Source organism: Prorops nasuta, unplaced genomic scaffold, assembly GCF_024137725.1.
Source record: "Prorops nasuta isolate Cenicafe-Biocafe unplaced genomic scaffold, Cenicafe_Pnas_1.2 PNAS00067, whole genome shotgun sequence".
Lineage (NCBI taxonomy): Eukaryota > Metazoa > Arthropoda > Insecta > Hymenoptera > Bethylidae > Prorops > Prorops nasuta.
The window spans coordinates 163,318-189,767 of NW_027116864.1; the positions used below are offsets into that span (position 1 = coordinate 163,318).

The window sequence follows — 26,450 nt, forward strand, 5'->3', positions numbered from 1 at the left end:
AGACAGGACAGGGTAGGTAGAGAGTGCGAGCGAAGCATTGCGACTCTTGCACTGCACTGCTTGTGCGTGGAGCTTTAGTCGAGGGCAGCCGAACGAAGCCGAGGCGAGGCGAGCCAAGTCGAAAGGACGGTGGTGGTGGTGATGCTAAAGCTTTGAATGAGCGTGTCCATCCCCACTCTCTACTCTCTCTCTCTCTCTCTCTCTCTCTCTTTCTCTTCGCGAGTTGAGCGACGGTGCTGCTGTTGGCAGGGAGCACGAGCATTGATAAGGGGTAAGAAGTGGAGGGGGGAGATAGGGAGGCTGGCTGGTGGTGTGCAGCCGTGCACGGTGCAGGCAAGCGGGAGGCTACGTATGTACGTGCTTGCCGCGAACCAGCCAGCCTCGCTAGCAGCCGCAGCCGCAGCCACTGCTGACGCTGAGTGCTGCTGCTGCTCTGTTCTGCTCCGTTCTGCTCTACTGCGAGCTAACCGAGCTAAGTCGAGCTTTCAGTAGAGAACGCGACGTGGTAGCGTCCGTACCGCGCACTCTCCCAGCCCGAGGGAACTGGGCCAAATTCCCTTCCCCCCTCTCTCTCTCTCTCTCTCTCTCTCTCACTCAGTCACCCCCTCTATCTCTATCCATCTATCTATCTATCTCGCCGATTCTCTTTCTTTTTCCAACACATATACACGCGAAACTCTGTTCTACTCTGTGTACCCCCTTGTCTCCTCTCGACATCAACCTCGCGTCGGACTCCTCGGAGTCAGTTCCGTCGACTCGACAGTAGACGATCGCGCGACGGCCCGGGAACCTCCACCCAAAGTATTCTCCCCCTCCCACTACTACTGCCACTACTACTACTACTACTATTCCTCTACTTCTTCCTCTTCTTCATCCTCCTTTATTTCTACTTCTATACTTATTCTCATCAATCTCCTCTTACCACGCTTTTCCAACTCTTATCCTGAATCGCTTACTGCCAATAAGGATTATTCAATCATCGCCAAGGATACTTTCCATCTTCTTCCGTGTCTTAAAATCGGTAATCTTGTTTACTCACACAGTTTCAACTTTAAACCTCGCTGTTTTCATTATTCAAGCAAAACACTTTTTTATATACTGTGCTGTACACTGTCCCCTGCGCGCGATCAAAAGCCTTCGCTGATTTACGATCACGCACAGTCGCGGTGCTCCCTCGTACCTAGCTACTGTATCTTGGAATATTCCACTTTATTCCATCCTCTCGTTAAAGCCGAAGGGACGTTCCAAGTGATATTAGAATAGTATCAATTTTCCATAACTTGTTATTTTCGTTACTTCTAATTCTTCGCGTTTCTCCTCGTTGCTGTGCATTTTATTTTACCCTCTACTGATATTAGTGTTTGAGGTGAACCTGGTTAAAGATTGGCCTGGATTTTTTTATTGCGACGAGTGTGCTGTTTAAAGGAAACAATTATTACTCTGTGCTTGCGAAGATTGATAGTTGAAAAAAAGGTTGTATATAGCTGGTCGATAAAATATTATCAATGAGCAGTGTTGTTTGTCGTGTGCTCAGTATAAACGGTTTTTTGGAAAGCATAATTGGCTGATATTTTGAAAATGTGAAAGTCGATGCTGCAAAAGTTGTCACCTCCGAGAGATTGTTTAATCAAATGTTTGGCAAAATTAACCGCAGTGACGTCATTGAAGGTACTCTGGGGAAATCTCGTTCTCCCAAGTGGATGGTAGCTTTTTACATAATTTGCTAAACGTCTTGTGCTCGTTACGTAACTGGCAGCATCTGCAATGGAAACTCTGATCGATCTTAAGGCCACAAAATGCATTTGGAAGGATTCCTATTTCTCCCCTTTAACATAATTTTCCATTTTTCTTATATTGCTCCTACCATTTACTCTGTTAAGGTGACGTTTTCTGAAGCATAAGCTAGGAATCAATTGATTTCTATATAATTGACACGGCGAATGTTCATCCTCTACTCTCGTGCTAAATTTATTCAAGGAGATGAGACAGAAAGAGAAAGGAAGGAAGGTCCTGTGTGATTCTTTTCTTACCCTGAATTGCTCCCCGGAACGAGGTCGCGTCCGCTGACCGCCGCTTTCATCGATTCGAGCTGATTTGTGCAGCCTGCGTCACTTGTTTTCGCTCGGTGGGCCCGTTCCCGTAAGTTTTGACAGGCTCTTCTCGAAAGCTCTTCGTTTAACATCGACGAGACTCGATGAGCCATAATTTTCAACCGAGCTACCAATCGGTCAAAAATATTTTCATTCGATTAGCATCGTCGTTAATGCAGATATCGGAGTGTACCTTGCGCTGTATTCTGAAAAGCAGGTCAAACGTGCGTGTATAGATGCTAGTCGAAAGAAAACCTTGAAATTTCACAGTCGACCGCGTTTTGTACATTGATCTCGTTCCGTTAAATCGTATTACGGATGATAGCCTCAAAGCCACGCAGATTTATTTTCAAAGGAATCGACAGCTTCACACTTCCGACGGAATGTAATCTTCAAAGTTTCTCAATTCTTTTACGCTTATTCCCCAGGTTTCTTTCCGAAACATCGAGCAAACAGATATCTTTCCGCTGCTATATATAATCATTGCGATTGGAGCTTTCTTGTTTGCCGCAATCAATCAGGCTGATAATGGTCTTGTAAATGAGACTTGTTCTTGGGAGGAAAATATTAAGGAGAGTGCGGAGAAAAGTTGTCGTTTCAGAGAGACTTGAAATGGAAGGGAGAAACGGTAGCGAAAAGACTCTAGCCGGAATATCAAGAATCGTTTGGAATTGAGCGCATCTTATTCCGGAGCATTACGATTAAAGCGGTTATCCTGGGACTCTCCCGCACGGAAGATTCCTTCCTCAAGATGGGATCTCTTCGAGGACACTTCTTACTTTGCAAATAATCGATGAATCTTAAGAATGCTCGAGCTTTGCTTTGATTTTTTCCCAACTTCGTTATTTTCATGCTATCAATTTCACCGATAGGAATAAAGCTGTGCGAATTTAATTTTCCATGTTTACTTGTGCAGACCTGTTTTTCTCACGAGACGTGAAATATATTTCTAATTAGTCTAACCGAGCTTCCCTTTCAATGGTTTAAACCTCTCACCATGAATTATGAGAGCTGCTGCAGAGAATTAACGTTTACTACCGAAAATTATAGAAGCGAGGGGTTTATATATATATATATATATATATATGCTATAGTGCTTCGCAATGAGAATCGCAGAGGGCTTTTCTTCGCGCATATCTGATGAAATTTTTAAGTAGATAATACATATATATGTATATATGCTTGAATATAATGAAAACATGGAAGAATCTTTTTTTTGAGTGTCGAAAAAAGTGCACGCGCGTGATTGGAATAAAATTGTAGTGAATACGTCGAGAGAAGATATAGCGTTGGGATATCTCGGGCAGGACTCTCGAGGACACGGAGATGCCCTGAGATGCCATTAGGCGTCGGGACGCCCGCTGTAAAGCACAAGGCGCCCCGTAGGACCGCCAGCATGGCCTTCATAAACTTACCAGGTGAGATTTATGTCCATCCTTCGTGTAGCATCAACAAACCTTTACGAGAAAAATATCGTTGATCGATCCTTCATCGAGATCAATTCTGACCAAACTCGAGATCCTCCGTGTTGAATCTGCACACATGAACATGTTAATGAATTCTCGCCATTTCTTCTATACCCATAGCACTAGCGCGAATAAATGTATCGAAGATTCGGCGATTTTTCAAACGATTATCCTACTACTTTAATCCAAATCGCTTAATAGACACAAGTTGGAATCATCGCATGCAAGAACATAGTCGTTATTGTGGTAAAATGGGTTATAGGTGCAGTTAAGGCTGGAGGAGGGCTGGCTGTTTTAACGCTAGAATAAGGAATTTCGACGCATATGCTGAGTAAATTTACGAACGAAACTCCAGGTTGGGATTGCGATGGTGGGATTCCGAAAAGCGTGGATGCCCCAAGGGGTGGCTCGATTTACGAGAGGGCTTACGTCCCAGCAGGGAACTCGAAAATGACTCGTGCGGTAATCCTCGTAAATTATCCATCTCCTTCCCCGTTTTTACCCCTCCCCCATCCTTACTTCACCCTCTCCTACAACTACTACTATCAGCTTAGCAATCTTTAGCCGCACCCGAATGCTGGACGCCTGGAATATAAGACACGGGGGTTGGGGGCTGTGGAGTGAACCTCGACGGAGAAATTTTGCAGGTACGCCGAACTTGGCCGTAAGATCTTTCGGCTAATCGCGCTAAATCCCGGAAGAAGATTCGACTTTCCCTAATCGACTACGGTGCTCGAATTAACACCCCGCTCCAACGCGTTATAATCGAATTTCCCTAGGTCGATCCCCGTGCAACCACCTCCAGCAACTCGATTCTCGTTCAACCGGAGTTTTCCAAACATTCAATCGAATTATTATGGCCGACTGAAAAATGGACTAAACCAGAAAGCCCATATGCAACAAGAATGACTCGTTGTCCGATCAAAGTGTCCTGCATCTCCATAGGAGATGTTTCTTTTTTCTTCCTTTCTTTCCTTTCTCCTTTCTTATTATATAGAAGACTCGAGGGAAACTGCAACTAATTTTGCAAAAATTTCCGTAATTTTGAAAGTATTCATAATTTATTTATGAACGCTGTTCGCTCTTAAAGCATAATTATTCGTTCATAAAATACACGAAAAAAACACATAGAAACTTTGACGATATTTTTTTGCAAAGAAAAAATCTTTTTTCGAAGCTAGTCGACCGTTACAATTTGTCCCGTCTATGGGGCAAGTTGTAACGAATGATTGACAAATATTTTAATAAAAGTGACAAAATTTAGAATTATTTCTCTTCGATAATTCTCTTTATAATCAGTGGAAGAAAAAGATTAGCTAATTACTATTAAATATCTACTTTTATATGTACTTTCCGTCGGTATACTATCTTGTCTCTTGATAATCTATAGTAAATTATCAGGAAAATCATTTAGATAATCGAAAAAGGATTTAACAACAAATTAATCATCATCTCAACTACAATTTAAATAAATAAATTTAAAAATGTTTCCGCTCACACATTTTCCATGTGGCTACATTTTACAAATAACACATTGCACCCATTATTCCTTGTTGAAGTTGCTATAAGCATCACCGCAAACTAGGCAAAACCACTCTTCTGATTCGAGCATAAAATCTTTAGCAGCATTAAAAATAATCTTGCTTTCGCATAATTGCGAGCAACTAGGATATTTTCCATCTTTCTTTTAATAAATCGATAAAGCGATACGTGGCAACGATTATACAGCAAAACTGCTTTTTTTAAGACATTTGCCCTTCTCGAAAATTTCAATTATAGCCAGCTCGAAGACCTCGCATGACTCGGAGAAGCTCTATCGGTCTTTTTTTTATAATTCCTCATCGTAAAGCAAATATCAAAATTGATTGATCAAAGCAATTTTTACTTTTAATATTTAAGGCAGACACTATAAATATATAACTTAATAGACTGTTAAAACTTATTGCCCCGAAATTTTGTTGCAACTTACCCCAACCTAGAATTTTGGACGTTTTCACTTCTTTAGAAAAATATATTGCGAGCAATAAAAAAAAAAAAAAAAATGAAGCAGTATTTTAAAGATTTACTCATACTGAGAATAATTAGTTATATGAAATTTTTGTAATATTAATTAACTTAATCAAAGCTTACGAAATGAATTTTTTTACGTTTATTGTCTACAACATAGCACGACAGTGTAAACACTTGTTTCCCGTTTCTAGGAGGCAGTGGTTGTTTTTACGTAATAGAGGTAGTAATTTTTAAAGTGCTTAGTGAAAATCTGACGAAAAATATTAAAAACCACGGAGTAACAAGCATGTTACAACTTACCCCTCTTACACAACTATAGCCCCTAGCTCCCCTATATATAATATATAGATAGATAGATATAGTTGGTTTTATTAAGCCGATACTACGTTGCACCTTTCCCGTGCTACACACCGTACTTGAAGTTTTTCAAGCGAGTTAGCAGCCTGCTGATATAAAATAACGATAAAAACACGAGAGCAGCTGCGTATACGTGGGATAAAAATCGCGTGCTTGTAAGGAAACCGCACGAGATCATTGTGGACAGGCAGAAGTGCTGGATTTATATCTCGATGCGGATGATTGAAGTTGACCGAGCAATAACTGCTTGGATTTCGCGCGATTCGCTCTATCTCCTTTTTATAATCCTTCTTCTCATTGATCGTAAAGGAAAAGCTACTTTCCTCCATTTTACCTGAAATTCTTCTGTTTCTTATTCCATGTACCTTTTTCTTCAAATCCAGTGCAGTGTATTATTCATGTTTATGCATGTATATATACACTGTATGAACAACTTGCAGCTGTGACATTAGAAATGAAATAAATTTTAATTGAGCACGGCTTTAAAGCTTTTTCATCCGATTATTCAATTGTTTATTCATACCCTTTATTTCAAAGAATCTCGCACCAACGTGAAAAGCTCTCGGCAGTCTCTTCGTTCAAGTTTTTCTATAGCGAAGGGTAATAGCAATGAATTTTAGGGGTGGAACTGGGAAAGAAAGCTTTTATTCAGTTTCACTTTCGTAGAAAAACGATTCTTGGCGCCTGTTATTTCTCTTATGCTGCGCAGTGAGAGCTGATTCAATTAAGGTAAATGTCCCAACGCTTGGAAACGTACCAGTTTCGCGCTCGAGCACCAATCCATATATCTACCTTTCTTCTTTAACATTGTTCCAAAAGTACAATAATTTTCGAAGCTTCGATGTGTACATATCCACCCACGCATTGGGAATTTAGTTTGGATTTAATTGATTCAACACTGCACATTGGAATTACTCGGACCAAGTATAATATAATATTCCCAAGGTTACAATTAGCCTTTTTCCATTGTACGAGGAGAAGAGCTCCGGGCAAAGTCGTCGCGTTAAAAAGGATGGCTGGAGGAAAGAAGTTCCAGCTGTAAAAGCTGTTTAAAATACGTGGAAAAGGGGGGAAAATTTGCTGACCCAGTTCTCCACGATACTTAATCGAAAGGCAGATTGCCTATACATGACACTGCCTAACCTCATCTTTTTCTTCTCATCCTTCCTTTCTATCTTAACGCATTTCACAAAATTAACCTACGGATTGACTGAAACAAAAAATAAATTTTCCTATAATCTACTAAAATGTTGAAAAAGAAATGTTGAAAAAGTTACACTTTTCACTTTGTACAATGCTGAAATAACGCATTTTCCTTTATTCCTCATATAGGATTAAGTAATCGCAGGGGGGGGGGGGGTATTAGCAAGTGGTACGAGTAAAGGATATTCAATCGGCCGGGCTGAAATTGCCAAGAAGGAAGCTAAATTATTTATGCGAGTTTCAAAGGCGAATAAGAGTTGCGTGTGTGAGGCAGCAGATGGGGCTTCATTGCTTGTGTTGTTTTTACACAGAAGTAATATGATTAGATCGCGGAGATGATATGATTTTGCATTCTCGTTATATATTTCCAAGGCTGTAACATTTGTGCTGTTGTTGCAGTCATTCGCGTCGAGTTCGTATCACTGCATGGCGTTGCTAACTGACGCATGTACCCAGTTAAAGGGTTGACATGAAGTGACAAAGGGGGCTGCGTTATACATTTTCACTTAATCCTACCATATTTGCTCATTCTGTTCCAGTTGCGCGTCGCGATCCATTCCAAATCGTATAAGGATTACACCTGCGATGCACATAATCTCTCGTATTAAGCAAAGCAAAAGGAGAGAGCAACTGTAAAACCAGCCTTTTCTTCTTTTCCTCTTTTCTTCCATTTCCACCCTTCTTTCTCCCTAAACCTCCAACGGCACCGAAGATTATCCTTCCACTTGTCTCTCGTGTTTTATCTCATTTTATACCAAATAATTTCACATCCATAGTTGAAGTAAAATACCATTTACGCCGTTAAAATTTACCTACCGGCTCTTAATGCTTCTTCATCAAATTCGTTTGATCAGTATAGTCTTGGGCAGATGTAACTCAATGGTCCTAAATGCTACATTATAAAATTAAAATGGAAAATATAGAATTCAAAAAGAGTCGTAATGAAAAAACAAATAATTAGAAGGAAAAATGTGCAATGGAGAGATCGAATCGTCATCATCAGTTAATTTGATCACAATGCTTGGCTCCACGGTGATTTTGTTGCCAACAGCTTTTCTCAATAATTATTTCACGCAATTGAATGAAAGCTCTTGAAATCCGTGAAATTATTTTTGAAAGCTAATAGCGTGGCATTTTCTTTAGCGTATTTCACAGCTGGCATAAGCCCTTGCTCGGTTACTTGGAGTTCCATAAGAGATTTCAAATATATTCAATTATATTATGTATAATGATGCTGGGGTGCGCACTACACGTAGTACGGGGATAGTAATGCGCCGCGCGCGAACAAAGTATGGAAACGCTTGTGCTCGGTGTCTAACTGGCTTTGGCAACACGGAAAGCTGGAATGGTGGAGTGGTGGTTGTGGGAGGGGGAGTTGGAGAGTGGGATGGTTCGTCGGACAAATTGGCTGCGGTCGTAGTAAAGTGCAGCGGCGACAAATAGGAACTGTTTGCTTATGTGGGTCGAGGAAGAAAATAGGTGTCGCGCTTAGCCAGCACTCACAGCGCTCCTCTCTCTCTCCCTCTGTAGTCTTTGCCGAAAAGGATGTAAGAGAGACGGGAGAGGGTGCGGGTGAGGATGTATGTGATCGGTGGGGTTGAGCGCAGCGCGGATCCATAAGTCATGAGGCGACGCTGCTGGGTTAAACTGCCGCGCGCCGATAGACAGCATTGAAAAAGTCTTACCTCTTTCTCCCCCTCCCATCCCTCCTTTTTCTTTCTTCCTCTCCCTTATCTCACCGCACGACCATTCCAAACTGGAATTATAAAATGGAGCAGTTCGGTTATCAAATCCTTTGCCAATTCCCAGACTGCCGTCTAAATTATCCTCTTAACGCTTTCCTCTATTAATGTACCCGCTGAATATAAATCGTTGGAAGGACATTGCAAACCGATCCTTTTATCCATATCCTCGAAAACAATGGCTGGCAAATTATTGCATAATGATAGGTTGATTTTTAATTGATTTTGTACTGGATTATTAATTAATTTCTATATAAACATATATATTGCGGAATAGGGAAAGTTTGTGGATGTGATTATTAGAGAGCGCCAGAGAGGGAAGAGCGTCGAGAATCGGCTAATGTTTAATGCGAGTATATGAATGATAAGGGGGAAAGACAGTAATAATCGATTATTGGAAAGTCAAGTGAGAAAAGTAAGAGTGGAAACGGTGAAACAGCGGCTAGATCCATAAGTCATAAGATTCCGGACGCGCTCAAACGGATTTAAATGTGTTCAAACGATTTGGAATAAGTTGAGCCGGCGCGAAGAGAAAGACTGTTTTCCACGGATCGCAGATCACACAGCGAATCCTCAATTACCTTTTCATTTTCGGAAAACCATGCATTCTCCGCGACACTGATAAAAACATATTTGATTGTACGAGTAGGATGGTTTATCTATATATAAGTGAAGCTATAGGATTTACAGTGGCATCACGTTTGACGAGTAAAACAGCTGGATTAAATTTAATTGGCATGAGCAGAAATAAATTTTGCCTAATTCCACTGGTGAAATTATTTAATTGAATGTAAATTATTAGTCGTACATCTTGTTTGCGACGACAATGAACCAAGGGATAAAATTATCTATTAACACACACAGGTTGAACTTTATTCATTGGTCCCTAGAAACCGGTAGTACCCAGTGTAAACACTACATTTTATCACGCCAGTTGAACAGAAGATATACAGAATGTGTGTTTGATTCCAGCCAACCGGAACACCAAAGATAGAACAAGAGATTTTAAAAAGAAAATTCCCATAAAATAAAATCCGCGGAACCTAAATTTATGATTCTGAAATAAAGACAAACTTTTCTATATTATATGCCCGAGACCTGAAAATTTCATAAAAGCTCTCTCCCTATCCCCTATATACTATAACTACAATTTGCAGATTAGCAGAAATTAAGCGCACATCTGCCAAAAATCGGTTTCGCGTAAAGCTTCGGTGGGAACATTTATACAAAATTTAGCAATAACCACGGATTAAACGTCTGATTTAACTTGACGGTTATTTCCACAACCGTATATGTGTATATGATATGTGACTTTTCATCGATATTTTTTCAAAGGAGAAAAGCTAAAATTATGACTGTGACCCTGGCTTTTTTTCTCTCTCTCTTTTTCATGATCGATGATATAGGTACGTAGTCGAATTTTTATTCAAGTGCAGAAGATATTTTGACATTGAGAGGTGTCAACTTAACGTGACACAGATTGTAAAAATGTAGGAGGACTCGCAGGTATGGTATTTCCTGAAAATATTCTTGTTTCAACTTGTATGTTGAATGACGAAGATAACATGGTTAAGGTGGGGGAAGCGGAAAATATTTAAAAGGGTATTGCACATGGAATAATAATCCATAACTGTGCATTCTGCAGAATTAGTCTAAAACCACAGTGCTGTAGCAATCAAGACAAGCCGAGCGTGCCAATCAGGAGCGAGCGGTGATCGGTGGCGCGCGAGGACCGATAATCGAACATTCCAACCAGAAGTACTATTGTCAACCGTTCTAAATCGCCTACCAATAATGTAAGCACACCTGCTGATGCGCTGTCACCGATCAATCTCCGCCCGAGAAAATTTCTTATTTAAACCATCTCATTCCATTCGAAGCACCTTCCAAATCGATGCAAAATTTCATTCCAACCATCACTTTCTTTTCGTACTTGTTTTTATAACAAACCACTCACTACTCGTACTTTGAAACAACAAATGATATTTTCCAATTAACAAATACGCGAAGCAACCACACGAACGTTACAACATCATTTTTCACTACAGGACTATATCTCGAGTTGAAATGTAACATGTATACTCTTATGATCTGGTATGTAGGCAACGCAACGAAACTTCTTTAAATATTTTTATATTCTTAAGCAACTTTTAAGACCTCAGAAGCACTACGATCAAAATGGTTAGAACCTGCCGAGGTCATCCAAATTCTATAATGTCTTCTATTTAAGAGTACTTTTAGGTCATATTTGCTAGTACCAATTGCAAATGTATAGATGGCGTATCTTTCTCGCACTAGCGTCATTAAGTAAGATCTGTTTCAATGTATAAACGACGGGAGCAGAGTTGCATTTACACACTTTGTAATTTTCACTTTCAGATAACAATATAGCGTCAATTTCAAGATCCAGTACAAAAGAATATGACGAAATTAATGCAATCTAATGGTTTATGTTTTCACATGAATTTTGAATATGTATATAATTGTGTCATTAAATGCATTGAATTAACTTGATTTATAAGCGAACGATGTACAAAAACTGTTTCCTCACATACGTGCAGATTTATGTTTCAATAAAATATTCCTTTTTTTAATTTTTATTACTTTTTAGCTATGATTATGTTTCTTGGGACATCACATTGTTGTATTAATCGCAGATTCTGTAAGCGTTATTTTGCTCAAGGCGAGGTCAAGGTTTCACCAGGCTTATATGCCTATCTTGCATAAAATATACAATTAATATTGTTTATCAAAATCGTAGTACCGTCATAAAAATGCCAATGCTGGAATATAGCCTAAATCGAGCGATTAAAAGTTACTCGGCAGGACCCAATTAAAACCAGGAGGTGACGATAATGGAAAAATGTACCTATTTGGAGGTTCTAAATGGTACATATGCCACTGTCATTAGGTCCTACATAAATTCTCCTACATTCTTTTCATCTACCTCTAATGGAATCCAAATAGAATTGAAATTTTGACTCGGGATATTTACATGCGCGTTTAATGGAAACCTCATAGCTAATTTAATATTGCCTGGCACTAACACGTAGCATTGTGGATACAACGAGCAACGTTAAGAAGAATCTAATTGTCAAATCGTCCTTCCTCTCCCTCTCTTTCATCATTGCCCGGTGCTTCGTTTCATTTGTTTGCTTTTCAATCCATCAGCAACCTCCAGATTTATGTCCCCATGTACAAAAGAAGTCGGCTAATTTAAGAGTTACACATTCAATTGAAATTCTACTTGCCTCGTTTTCCCTTCGCGTTTCTATTGAAATCTTTCACGCGGCATTTTAATATTACTTCAACTTTTCTCACGCTCAACTGTTTTCACCTTTGTCAACTTTTCATCTCTGTTTTTCTTCCCACATTCCTCCCGTCACTTTTTCTTCCACTGACAAATTACCCCGTTGCATTTTATGTATCAAATATTTAGTGCCTAAAGCATTCCAATTGACGAAACAGGAATTTGCATATTGTTGTTATTTTTCCGCTACAAAGTTCTCCTACTATCGGTAAATTTTACTTGGCGAGAGCTCCGCTTAATTCCATATTTTCAAAAGTATTCCGCGAGTATCGTATATACTTTTTTTACCGATTGGTCAATACATGAAAGTGATTTTAGCATTATCGAGTTTATCCGCTGCCTAGGGGCACTTTATGCACAGGGTGCTTTCGGCCAATAAAATTAGTTTTTTTTTTTTTCTCATTTCCTCGCTTTCTACTTTGTAACGAACTATTTTATTGGCATTTGAGTGCAATGATTACACCGATATGCCTCGTAAAAGAAGGCAGCTCTAACAGTAATAAGAGACTTGGTTCCGTTTCGAAAGGATCTTTAAACCGTGCGAGTATTTTATTATGGGCTACTACATTTTCACTTGGCTCTTTATCTACTTCTTTCTTCCTAATCTACCTCGCAAGCGTTCCTTCTCCCCTTCACTCGTCTCCTTTCTTTTTGCGACGCGCTAGCTTTTTCGAGTAATTACAAGGACAGCGTATCATGGTTTAAGCCAACTTGGAGAAACCTACTTTTATACCACTGGTAAATCCAGCAGCTACACGTTTCCTCGCCCCCCCCCCCCCCTCTCTCTCTCTCTCTCTCTCTTTCTGATTTTATTTTACTTTTGTCCCGAGAAGAAGGAAGCTGCATCCCTGGCAAGAGTAAAGCAGATACAAGCACAGCTATAGCTATATATACCTACTGCAATCAACTTAACAAGAACAGGTGCAATCTGCAAAGATAATTTAAGCGTGTAATCAGTAGCAAAACTTTATTAATCGAGTTTTGAATCTGTAAAGCGCATTATTTATTTACTACTATATAAACTCTAATAGCACATTAATTGATTTCACCTGCTTAATTTAACTCGAATGTCCAATTAAAATTAGCAATTGATTCGACCACTTTAGATATTCTCCGTCGAGGAATACAATTTTTCCCTCCATAAGTCGAGTGATCGAGTCACGTTTGTGGAAAGTAAGAACTTGGAGGTAATTTTAATTTAATTGAATTAAATATAAAAGGGCAGTGTGGAAATCTCGTCTCTGAAACATCGATGGTATCCAAGGGGTATTTCGCTAAGTTTTCTCGTCGAGACGGAAATGAAACACGAGAGGAAAATAAATAGTATTGCCACACCTTTTCCTTCTTCGTTCCATCGGAGCATTAGGCAAGCACGAGGAGGGGATAACAAACGGTTTTCTTTATATAGCAAGAGAAGCTCATGGAACGTGAGCACATCAATAAGGGAAAAAGGAAAAATTTTGACGAAACAAACGATTGAATTTCCCCTCAATTTTCTACGTCACGTATATCGAAATGCAACAAGTTGAGAAACTCTATATATTTTGTTAAAAAAGATGGGCTGATATACCATTGTTTGTATTAGTGAAATTAATCATTAAGCTATACTTATTTGGTACATTCAATAAAACGTTCCTCTCTGCATCAAAGGTAAGGATTTTGCTATATAAACTGCATTCATTTGCATATCGATGAAATTGCTATTAATTAGCAGAAATCAGATTGGACTGATTTAACGGTCGATGGGTCCAAAGACGACTCGGTAAACATCAGGGTTACCCACACAACTAATTCCACGTTGTTCGTGATCTGCAGCTTCTTATTGTTCGAATGCTTTAAACTTTTTCTTTACCTTTTCTGTTATGATTAATCGCTGCAGTAGCAACTACATGGTTCTTGTTTGGAATGCAATCAATGGTATTATTAAAGTTTGCAGCGTTCGCATTGCCGGAATTATGGGGGCGACGGAATTCAGGAATTTCGTAGTTATTTCAAGAAGAACTCCCGATAAAGCTAATAGAAAACGAACGCTTATCAGAGCGTTATTGAGTTGATAAAAGAATGTAACAGTTTATACCGAAAGAAAACTATTTGCAGTACGGAGGCGGTAAGTCAGGTGATTCATTTCCTGCGTATAACAACGGTCTGATGGAAAAGTGCTTAATTAACATAAACTTTCATTGACGCGAACTAATATTAACTTGCAATAAAAATTCTCGAGTAATTGTCTCGCTTGGCTTTTCAAAAGAATATGCACGCACGCACACACACACTCCTCTCTCTCTCTCTCTCTCTCTCTCTCTCTCTGCATCAAGGGAGAGAAATTCCTTCTAATTTTTATGCTTTGTTTTAGTTTCGTTGAACATTGATACAAACTTGTATATAATAAATTCCCAGCATTAGCTGTCCTTGTCGCTCCTGGTAAATGGACTTGTTCCTCGAGAGAATAAAAAGATTGAAAGGGAAGGAGAAAGGTCAACGCTGTGCAATTTCAAGTGGATATAGGGCAGCATCTCAGCCATTCCTGCTTTTCTCTTTCATTTCCCGAACATTTTACCCTATTTTAACCGTATAAAATTTTTAATCCTTTAAATATCAGAGTGGCTCTTATTGCTTCAACTCTTTTTTAATGGAGAGTTTAAAATACCATTATAAAATGTCACTACCTTCTTGTGAAACAATATAAACCATTTGACGAAATTTGTTCCACTTCTCTCGAGTCCCATCGAAGAAGCTCAAAATGCAATATGAATTACCATAAAAAAACAAGTTTTATCATTATCGTAGAAACTTGTCAAGTCTCTACTTTATATTTAATAGCTGAATACCACACTGTGCTTATTTATATTCTAATATACCGCTTTGTTATACAGTTGGACATTTCTGTACGTTGACGAAAACATTTGGGACAAATAGACGTTGAAAAAAATAATAATAATTGAGATATATCAATACAGGAAGACAATTTTCATTACAGTCTGACAAATGATTGATTTGATTTACTTGACTTTTTGCTGTTATTATGGAGCTGATCGTTTACCTTGGAGAACAGGCGCGTGGTTCCAATAGTGCAAAGTGGTAATAAACGAGCTCTTCTATTGAGATTCTGTGCCGGCTTTGAAATATTTAAACTGTCGGAGGTAGGTGGTGTCGTGTGAGGATAGAGAACATTCCTGTCAAATATGCATTCACAGAAAAGAAGAATTGGAAGCACGTGATAGGAATAGGGGCGGTCGAGTTTGACAATTTATCGAATTATTTTTCAGACTTTGTATACAGGTGTATATATATATATATATATAAATAAATATATAAATCATCTAAGAAGAAGGCGAGGGTTAATAAAGCAGAGCTAGTCGTTATAAATTGGAAAAAGAGTTGGTCCGAGTGAAATATATTATAGCTATAGAGAATAAGTCGTGTATACACCGGAAAAATAATATTTTTTCGTTAGACTCTCTTGCCATTTCGACAAAGCCAGGAGAATAAATTTCAAAAGTAGAAACGACCAAAAGTTGTAGAGCATTCCTCGTGGGATATTGGATGGGGTTGATTCGAAGAACAGCACAGAGGGTTATCTTGCTTACGGTAGTGTCGCGTAAGCCATAAAATTTCGCCAAACATCCCTTGCGCAAACAATCGGATAGCTCGACTATATCGTGTCATATCGATCGGTCAACTGGCGGAGTTCAAGGCAACTCACCTTAATACCCAGCAAAAGCCAAAGAAAAAAATTGCCCCACTGCCGTCTATAATTAACACGACGAGCTACTATTAGAAAAACTTGCCACTGGCCTTGAATTTCCTCTCTTATATAGTCAATGTACCGAATTAGTTCTCGATAAGAAAGCATTAAATATACACAAGATTCCTTGGAATAGAATTATTGATACTCTTTTCTAAAATTATTCTACGAAATTTTATAAAGAAAAAAAATATCATCCTTTTCTATGTCACTTTTTCTACTACTTCTTGTTGAAACTATCAATGTGACTCTAAAAGATAAATATCCAACTAGAAATGGATATTTCGTTCTTTTTCCTAACAATTATCGTCTACTTCTTTCTCCCTACTACTTGGACACAGTAGCTTTTTATAAAAAAAAAGGGGGGTTTCAATAGGAAAAGAAGAATATATTTAAAGAATTTGTGTTTGAAAATCAGAATTTTGTGATTAACAGGAATATTTTTACATAGCGAATAGGAAAAGTGTGTCTGTACTAAAGTATACCTATAGAGGGGCATGAATTAATGATTGGCGGCAAAATGCTGATGATTGAAAAAGCAAATAGCGAGGGATTTTTCGACGTCGGGTTATTTGCCTAGGTATACCTGCTGTTAGTGGGAAATACGGAAGTTGGTACGAAAGGGAGAGAGAGAGTGTAGGAGAGAGAATTCGCACGCGTGAACTTTGCACTTCTTGGAATCCGATAACAAGTTTGTCGGGAAAAGGTTAATGCTCATCCAGGGAGCTGGTCGAAGAAGAGGGCGCCAAGAGAAAGAGGCAGGAACGGGGAAAGGAAGAATGAGAAAGACGCTCCCTCCATTCCGCTTTGTGGAAAACGTAGTTTCAATATTTCCACGCCGAAATCGAGCAGGCACGTTTTATGGTGTGCGACCGCGCTGCACACTCCCCTCTGAACTTCGTGACCCGCCCACCGCAGCCATCGCGTGATTTATGGTGTGCTTTAGTCATCCACCCAAACACGCTCTCATACCCCCTTACGAAATTCGCATTGAGCGAGCCGTAACGATTTTCTTCCAACCCCCCCCCTCCCCCCCTCCCCCACTCTCTCTCTCTTTCTCTCTCTCTCTCACCATGATATTTTATTTAACGTTTCGGATATAATCTTTATTTCTCTCTGACTCTCTTGTTTCCTCTCTTCCTACTCTGCAATAACAAAGAAACTTTATTATAGACAGCATCAATGCTTATTACCAATCTGAACATTGATTCTAATGCGAAAAAGTCGAAAATTCAATCGATCGAATGTTGCAGAGTATTACTACATACTGTGTGTACTCTATTGATTTGCAGTTCACTCGCAGACGTTTATCAGAAAATGCGATGTCCTCGTTTTCAGCAAGATTGAAAGTTTCGTGATGGCTTATTTGATTATTATGCAATATGTATAATAGTTTATGAAGAATCTATTAAAATTCTTTCTAGTCCATACGTCCCTTTTTTTTCACCTCGACAATACATTTTCCCTCGAATACACACATAATTCTTAACCCAATGCTTTGTTTGTCCAATCAGCAATGAAATTAGCTCTTTTGTTTATTCTAATAACTAGAACATTTTTTCCTTATCCAAATCTCTTCTACAGTGATTTTAATCAGAAATTCGATTACCTCTAATGCATGTAGGTTTTAGATAGTTCTAAAAAAAGATTTGGGAAGCTTACATGTGGTTTTCATTTTCTGTTGACTATTCTTGATTGGTTGGAGTCTTTTATAGCTTCATTACGTACCCTTCTTAACCTGCTGCAGCAGAGTTTCCGCTTACCTTGCACCTATAGTTTCTTCCTAACTCTAGCCAGCACTTCGACAAAAATAAAAGCTCTCATATACTATCGATTTTTATATGCTCGTTTAAAAGACAACGTGAAAGTGTCTTTAATTAGTTTATTACTTTACGAGAGTCGAGGCTCTGATAATAATTTTTTTGCCTTTATTTCGTAAAGTTTCTCCATGCAGTATCGATAAATTTTTCCTTCAAGACTTGTAGATTTTGGTGATTTGCAGTAATGTGGAACGAACATCCTTTTCCTTTTTTTTCGACGTAGTATAGATATAATGGACCAATATTTTCCAGAAGACTTTGTCCCACCCGGTTATTATCATTTCTGTATCATTCCCCAACCTCTTGAAGAGAAAAAAGTGCGAGGGTTAATCCAATATAAGAAGGCTCGAAAGATATTGTTATCGCTCGATAGCAATCTAATCTTGAAAGCCTTTTCGAGTGACATCTCTGACAGTCATGAATGAATGCGATTGACACATATTGTTTCCCCAAATGCGAGGGTCCACCGATCTCCGAGACATCTTATTTCCCGAGGGCTCCATCAGAACATAGCTTTATGATTTTAATAATATACTTCCTCTGCTCATGCCATCCCCTATTATTGTACCATATATTTATTTCACGTTGAAACGTTTAAAAATTTGCAGTTGAACAAAGTATCAAAGGAGATGTTTAATTGTTATACATTAATGTGGGGTGGATATTTTGGTTATCAGACTGCGTGCATGTGTGTGTCGAACGTTTGAATACATAAAACTGCGTTAGCAGGAAAAGTGAGGTGAGTGGGTGGTTAGGGATGGTTAAGGGTAACAGACTGAAGAGAGGCGTAAGGGGGTTGAAAAAGCTGGAAGGGCAAAGTTGACTGTTCGATAAGGGCGACGTCAGCATCCCTTTGTTAAGAACAACTTTACTCACGCCACGATTTACTAGCGTGTCTTCGCCATTAGAAACGGGAAACGGGGCCACCAGATTGATCCGGGAAACGTAAGGTATAGGTAAGGAGTAGAGATAGATGATTGATGCGCCAGGAATAAGTCAAAAGCCGGTTTCATCCAACTTTTTAGACAATGCCACCTATCTGGATTTATACAACATGTGTTGTGCAGTAGACGTACCTTTTGAACTTCCTTCTATACCCGAGACATCGACACAAAGAGCCGCCTGATTTTTATTTAAACAACAGAAATTCAAGAACCTTCCAAATTCACTTTGAGATCATCTACTAAAAAAATGACAATTTCCTTCAATATGGTAAAATAGTTTTTTATCCTTGGGTGAAATAAATGCACTATATTTCTCTTATGCTATGAGATATTCGTTTCCACTTTATCGTGCACACTGCTTGTATTATATTGTATGTGTATGTATTTATTCCCTCACGTTTATTTATACGCATCGAAGAAATCGTAGAAAAATTTTGCACATGCTCCAAGGATAGAAACGCCCATCGCGCGGTCCTATATTTCACCCACCGAAAGGAGTGGTCTGTGTGTTTTACATCCTGTTTCGCGAAACATTATCCGTATGCGAGAGAAACGATAAAGCTTGGAATTTTTATATCTTCATCGATAAAGAAACGTGACGGCGGCGGTGGCTGCTTCTCAGAAATCCACTACCGAGAAAATATCCGCAGTGACGTCAGCCATTTCCTGGGAAATCTTGGCCTATGAATAAATATTAAATAACGCCAAATCTCACAATAATATACACCCTCAAATGTATCTTTCTTTTATTTTCCCAGGGAAATAAACATCCATAAAAATCTGCAATATTTATGCATCATTTTTTCTCTCAGCTTTTATCATCTCCAATCGAACCTTGTTTTTCTTTTGTATTCTCGTAACTAGAGGTGCAAAACAGCAATCGAATCACAGGCCTTTTACAAACCAGTAAACATTTCTTCTAAAAATTATTTTCACTCTAAAAATCCTTTTGTTTAATTTTATTACAAAATCAAGATGATGGAATCACTGTGTATATATGTATTTATGAATAGAGCTTGAATATAATTATTTAATGAGTTAAAAAATACACTGAATTAGAACAAAGTTTACTTTTATAAAACTAAATTTAAATAACAATATTACGTTGTAAACGGTGAAAGGTTTTGGTGATATTCGTATTTTTGAATAGGCTAAATTGAGACTGGCGAGTCTGCGTACAGCACTTTCGATACCAGCACGGTAAGCTGATATAGATAAATTGCTGGTGATAACATTTCGACCTATCGACCAATTTCCTTACTCGCAAAATAACTCTGGATCAATACTTGCGTCAGTTGGTAATTTTCGGAGCTAGACTACCCCCCCCCCCCCCCCCACTCTCTCTCTCTCTCTCTCTCTCTCTCTCTTCTTTCCATTTTCTTCATCCATCTTTTTCCCTTTTTACTCGTATATTTAGCGAATAATTTCTTTAAAACGCATCATCGAGCAACGCTCGAAATAACTCTAAAATATATACACTTTATTAGCCATGTGCAAATGTTTTCGCTTCTGTCCGTATTGCTCGTCGCTCGAAACAAATCTTTTTAAAGGCTCTGTAAATTGAAAATTAATTTCATCCCCGTTAATCATGAAAAATCTCGTTAACTTGTGATTTAAACAGGATATATTCAAGACTCGCGTTTCAGCGACCAGCAGTAATCAAATTTGCTGTTTCGAGTTTGATCGAAGCTGGCAAATCCTATATAATCATAAACGACAAAATTGTACGTTACGTGATAATTAGAAGCAAATTACTTGACAAAAAAGAAGAAAAACAACTAAATCGTGTGTAATAGCCAAACTAGATGTTATCAAAATAAAAACAATAGAGAGGCAATCCCTCGCTAATCCCCCTCGTTCCATTCTTTTTACCAAGTTTTAAACAAAACTTATCAGAGAAGAGAGGAGCGCGTTCAGCTTTAGTAATTATGACCGCGCAATCCAATACGATCGGTGGGAGAGGGGCGAGCGTAAGATAAGCGAATATAAAGCAATCGATGCAAAGTATTGGGAAAAAGGATAGGAAGGAACAAGAAGGGGGCTACAAAGAATACAAATAGCCCAACGAAGAAACTGTGGAACTCTCGTCGAGCTACAAAGCCGATGTAGCCGAATGATACAAGTGGGGGCGGGCAGATGGGCGCACAGAGGGGGTTGTGGGGGAGGGGGGGGGGTGGACCGAAGGAATGGGAAAAGTTAAGAAACGGAACGATTCGACCGAGAAAGCAGTCTCTTTAAACCTTTGCCACGAATTCAAGCATTTGTCTGTCGTTCCTTATCTTCTGCCTCTCTCTTCTGCACCCACCACCCACTCCTCTTTCCCAACATTGTCTTTTTGCGTCCGTCTATTGCTCGAGCGCAACGAATCCAGTAAATACAAGATTCTCGGGAAGTTGCTGCTGCTGCTTAAAAAAGAACTCGGCTTTCCCTTTCGTTCCCTCTTTCGCGTCACCAATATATCTCTTGTTTGCCCAAGAATAAACTGCTATCCCTCTGCGCCTTCTCCTCTTTTTGCTCTACTCACCTTTATCGTTTTTTCTTTCCATCCTGCGTTTGGAAATATTCGATCCACCATTTTCACCCCCCCCCCCCTCCGCCCCTTTTCCTTTACGCTGTGAAAACGTGTCTAAGTATAAGGCCTTTTCGACTCGCTCTAGCTGTCTTTTGTACGCCCATCTATCTTTCCTTCTTCTTCTTCTTCTTCTTACTATTAATTCTACACAACTAAAGAACTGTCCCGCACCCTTACATCCGTTCCTTTTTCAGCTTCCTGTTCGACCCAAAGGAGAGGGCTTTCATCGCTAACCCTATTTGTTCTTCACGCTTCAATCCGCCACTTTCTTATCCCTTTCTTACCGAGCCGCAAAAAGCCGATAATTTTTTTGTCCGTTCCATCTTCCACCACAAGTAAATTTTTCCTCGATTCCCTCTTTTTGCCCAATCCCTTCCATTTCCCTCTCCATATAGCCTAGCTTTCATGCAGACCTTGTAATAAAACTGATGAGAGTTTTCCTAGCCTTATTCGCTCTTCCCTGTATCTCTCCATGGAAGCTTTCTCTCTCCCAACCCCACCCCCCCCCCTCCCTTATACCTCGCTAGCCTTGTTTTTCCATCGAATCCTGCACACTTTTTCGTTTTCCTCGCATTTTTCGGAAGCTCCGATATATACATATATATATTTTTTATAATATTTTTTTTTATAGAATATATAGAGGTAGGACTGAAAGAGGCGCTGCGGTAGCATCTGTTTTTCCCGCTACGGATGTTTTTTCGCTTCGTTGGGAATTTTAATAAGCACAGTTGCTAACAACGGGCTAGGGTGCGTAAAACGGAATAAATGCGTTTTCATTTTAATATCAGGACAATAATAACGACCGCTCGGCCGGCCTCCCGTCCAGCATTGACCCAAGAAAAAAGAATTCCCTGGAACATCGGCTTTCGATTCTGCGCCAGTTGGCTTTTGTTCGATAAAGAACGGTTTTCGTGTAATTTTCCAATTCTTTTCCACCTGGTCTTCTCTCTCCCTCCACATTTTAACGATTATCGCGAACGTTGCACAGAGGCTTCTACAAGTTACGTGGACGCAATTTCCATACGAATAGTCATATGATCTCAAATTGTATACATTCGGTGGCTCCTATTGAATCGACGCGACGCGATGCCCACGGGCAAATCGGGCTATTTCCAAAATCACCGAATCACGTTATTATAGAAACTTGAGGTTTCGCTGAAAAATCATTCGAGCTAATATATATTCATATTCCAAAGTAAACGTATATGATTAATAAAATTTTAACAATTATCATATATACATATATATGTATGTATTGGTCCTATCTGCAGGTATATCAAAAGGAATAAAGGAAAAATTATGACTGCTCCGGTGACGATGAAAGTTTAAGATAAATATAGGAATATTATTGGATATAGCATTGCAGTGATCTACGACAAAGATGCACGGGGTTGTAACGATGAAATTTTGGCCGATGCGAGTCTGAATGATTATGTAGGTGAACTTGAAATTGCGGTGGTTGCATGGGTTAGGCATCTGGCAGGTGCGAATGTGTGCACACATATATAGGTGTAGATAGTTGTGTGCCAGAAATAGGCTATCGCGGAGATTTTCCGGGGGCTGCGAGCTCCAGTGGTGGTGGTGGTAGCGGACGTAGCGGTAGCACTGACACCACGACCTACATACCGGCCATTGTACCTCTTCAGCCATGCATCTGTATGTGTGAGAGTTCTCTATAGTCCTCTATACACTCTGACAGATCTGTACCATAAGTCGAGGCGCGCGCGCATTTCGCCATTACGTCATTACACCACGACCGTGTTGACTTCCAGAATCCAATCGGCCCTTGCGAGCCGGATACCCCCGGAATCGAAGGGTCAGCTTCTCCAATTCGTCATTTACAATAGGCGCCCCGATGATAATGTACCTGCGCCGCACTGCAGCAAAAAGGACCTGCATTCTTTTATAATTTAAAACACAATCACGCCCAATATTTTATGCATGTATATTCGCAAAACCATCGAACACTCTTTCGGCGTTAATTCTGATGGTGAAAATATTTCAGCTGAACAAGGGGATGAATGTATCATCCTGCAGTATACCGTAATCGCTCTCTATTCGATTATCAATGTTTACACGGAAAATTTGGCAACTTATAAATTTGTGCAAAGAAGTAAATTAATGCAAAGCTATATTTTAGTCATACATATCCCAAATGGAATCTGTGTCCTCCAGAGTGGTTGAGCCTCATGTCGCTTGCATAGCGAGCCTAGCCGCCTAAATCAATTAAACTCGATTTAATTCTCAAACTTTTTACGGAGAATGTATTTTGCAAGTATTAATTAGATTTCGACGTTTGAGAGAGAAATTTTGGATGCGCGTGAAGGGGTCGTTCGCACGCACGCACGCATACCATAAGCGGTTGTCCGTATGGTAGTTGTGGGATTAAGCAATTAAGAACGCTCGAGACTTCCTCGTTGAGTAGGAGTCGAACTTTGGAGGAGGCTCGGAGGCTCGCAGACTCGTAAAGCTTGCTTTTCCCGCCTCTTCTCATTCTCATTCGCCCCTCTTTTCTTTCTCCCTTTGTTCCCTATAGACTCTATATACCTCTCCGCACTCTTCCTTCCTCTCCTAAAACCTGGCCAGCTCAATGGGCGACAACTGCTAATTCCGCGTTCCACCGTGCGTTCAAGTTTCTTCTCAAGTTTCCTTTACTTCTCGAACCAAGCACCACCTTATTTCTACCCCACCCACACATCTGCACGCGCGCTCTCTCTCTATTATTTTTCAATTAATACTTCTTCTCCTAGGCTCTCTTAAAATAATCCCTGTACCGTACATATATACATACTGTCTCTTCACCTCCCGCTGTAGTTTCGTTCAATCTTTTCTCTAAAATTCCTCTACTTTTATTTTTTACTATATATAGCTTGTTCCAAAGTTTCTGCTGGAATATTGAAATATACAAGAGACTTACCGTGTTGTGTTTAAAGTCCTACTGTTCCAACTTGAACTGAATTCGCAAATACTTTATAACTTCCACCACCTGCTTTTACAAAGAGACAAGTGGTAGTACTTACGGATTATTCTCTATACACTCTTTTTTCCTGATCGCATTATGGCCACTTTCGGAGTTTCCTACCTATCGATCAAACATTTAATTCTATATATATATATATACTGCACTCGTTTCAATTATTGCGTTTCTTGTTTTTTTTTTTATGCTTAAACGGAAATAACAGTTCAAGTTTGCGCTACCTGCTGTTACCGTTGAATTATGCATAGGAAGAAAAATCATTGTCGAAAAGCAATCGCATGTGGACATTCAATAAAATGCGAAAAGCTTCTGGTAAAATTTTGAACGTTACGAATTCAAACCGAATCGAGTAGATAGCTTTGGGGTTTGAATAAAAGCATACGATCAGCAAAAAAAATTGCACGTCAACCAGGAAAAACTGCAATGGACGACTGAATTATTTGAATCATATACGTTGATTTTTGGTTATGGCTGAAAATTATTTCGACGCTGTTTAACGCGGTATTTTTTTTTTCTTCTTTTTTTTTTGACATTTTTAGACATGGTATACCTTTGAGTGGTGCACCATTTCATAAAACAATAACATATACATTAAAAATTAGCGATATTGAAACATTAAACCCGACTGTACTCTTTTATGTCGAAATCAAAGCGTTGTTTATTATTGCAATTTTTGTATGTAGGGATTTTAATAAATTTTTATGATTCTTAAGTATTACACTTGGAGTTGGATTAACGAAGCAAGTGAGCAGAAGAATTTCCGATCAACTGATAAAATCTGTATTCGCAAGCTGGGGCCTCGTCCAACGACTTTCTTTAAAACGGCGGATTTTGGCAGAAACGTGAAGGAAATACGATTTCGAAGAGGCGAGGTGAGTTGGAAGACGATTTTTATGCCTCGGCATCCTTGAAATATATTATTCCTTTCTGATTTCGAACGTCTGCCAGTGCATTTCGCTAAATCGAACACGTGAACCACTTCGTCATTTCCGTCCCATCCCCATTCTCCAGCTATTTCTACAATTTGTGAATTGATGCAAGTAAATCGTTACTATTTACGTAAGCTCGCTGCACGCACGTATAGATAATACTTTGACAAGAATCTGGTCGATTCACGGAACAAGAGATACCGTTTAATAATAATAAATCAGAAGAGGAGTAAAACCTTGAATGCCATATATAATCGGGCTTTGCTGTTATTCAAATTATTTGAACAGTTTTAAGTATATAGGTCAAGGTACGGGGCACTCTTTTGTGTATTGCAATATAAATACACAGGTGGTGTTGTATTCCTTGAATATAGTAACACTATAATTAATCATATCGAAGCTCACACGATAAAGTATAATAAAGGGAAAGAAAATAAATACAAGGAGGAAAAATGTATCAGATATATGAGGAGGATTATAGCAAAACAATATTAGTTAACTTAATATCGAATTTCATCTCCAATTGAAACGATGATCGACGACTGATCGTTTTGTTTGCTAGAGGGGGGGGGGGGGGGGGGGTAGGATTGAAGAGGGAATGGAGAAGTAAGTTTAATGGGTCAGGACTGTGGCACAGCTGGGTCTCTTCGATTTACTCGGAAACTCACAGTGTCCAACTTCTAACGATCTCAAGTTCCTTTCGTAAATACGTAATTAACATTAATTATCACCCCTGACATTCATACTCGTGAGGAGAGATATACACACAGTCCCCCCTGTCGTCTTTTCTTACAGGAATTAATTGCCCGTAAATCAGGCTAATCTACGGGGCAACGCCTCGGGTTAACATATCTAGCATTTCTGGAACACATTATTATGCTTGGGTGGCGCCATTTGTTCAAATGAGTCCTGCAAATTTAACCTCCGGCAACATTTACCCCCGCCGCGCGCGTTATGCTTCGTGCAGAATATTAACTTTAATAATATTTAGAATGTACACCTTCCTTTTTATCGCTCGTGATTTATCGCATATACCCTAGCTCCTACCGTTGGAACTTACGTTTTGATATTTAACGCTGAAATTTAGCACAGATTCGTACTGCTCCATTTGCTCCTACAATTTTTCCATACAAAAATTTCCATTTTTAGAATCAGTATATATATATATATATATATATATAGGTATTAATAATAATCGTTCGATTGTTCGCTGCAAAGAGAATAATGCTCGAAGCTTTTCATTGAGAATAATAATGGAAAGCTTTGTATCAGATCTTCGTTATCA

The 26,450-nt window shown here is 39.2% G+C and overlaps 1 protein-coding gene across 3 annotated transcripts in view; it reads left to right on the plus strand.

The window, feature by feature from the left end:
- The first annotated feature begins 620 nt into the window (after window positions 1-620).
- The window catches only part of LOC136784729 (uncharacterized), a 104,123-nt gene continuing 78,293 nt past the window's right edge, over window positions 621-26,450 (plus strand). For 2 of the 3 annotated variants that reach the window (XM_066745603.1, XM_066745604.1), the window contains exons 1-2: window positions 621-1,021; window positions 3,354-3,508. In XM_066745603.1, the coding sequence (XP_066601700.1) occupies window positions 3,427-3,508 (82 nt within the window). In that variant the 5' untranslated portion in view covers window positions 621-1,021; window positions 3,354-3,426. Of the gene's footprint in view, window positions 1,022-3,353; window positions 3,509-24,949; window positions 25,109-26,450 lie in introns of those variants that run through there. The other variant, XM_066745605.1, reaches the window with a different exon arrangement.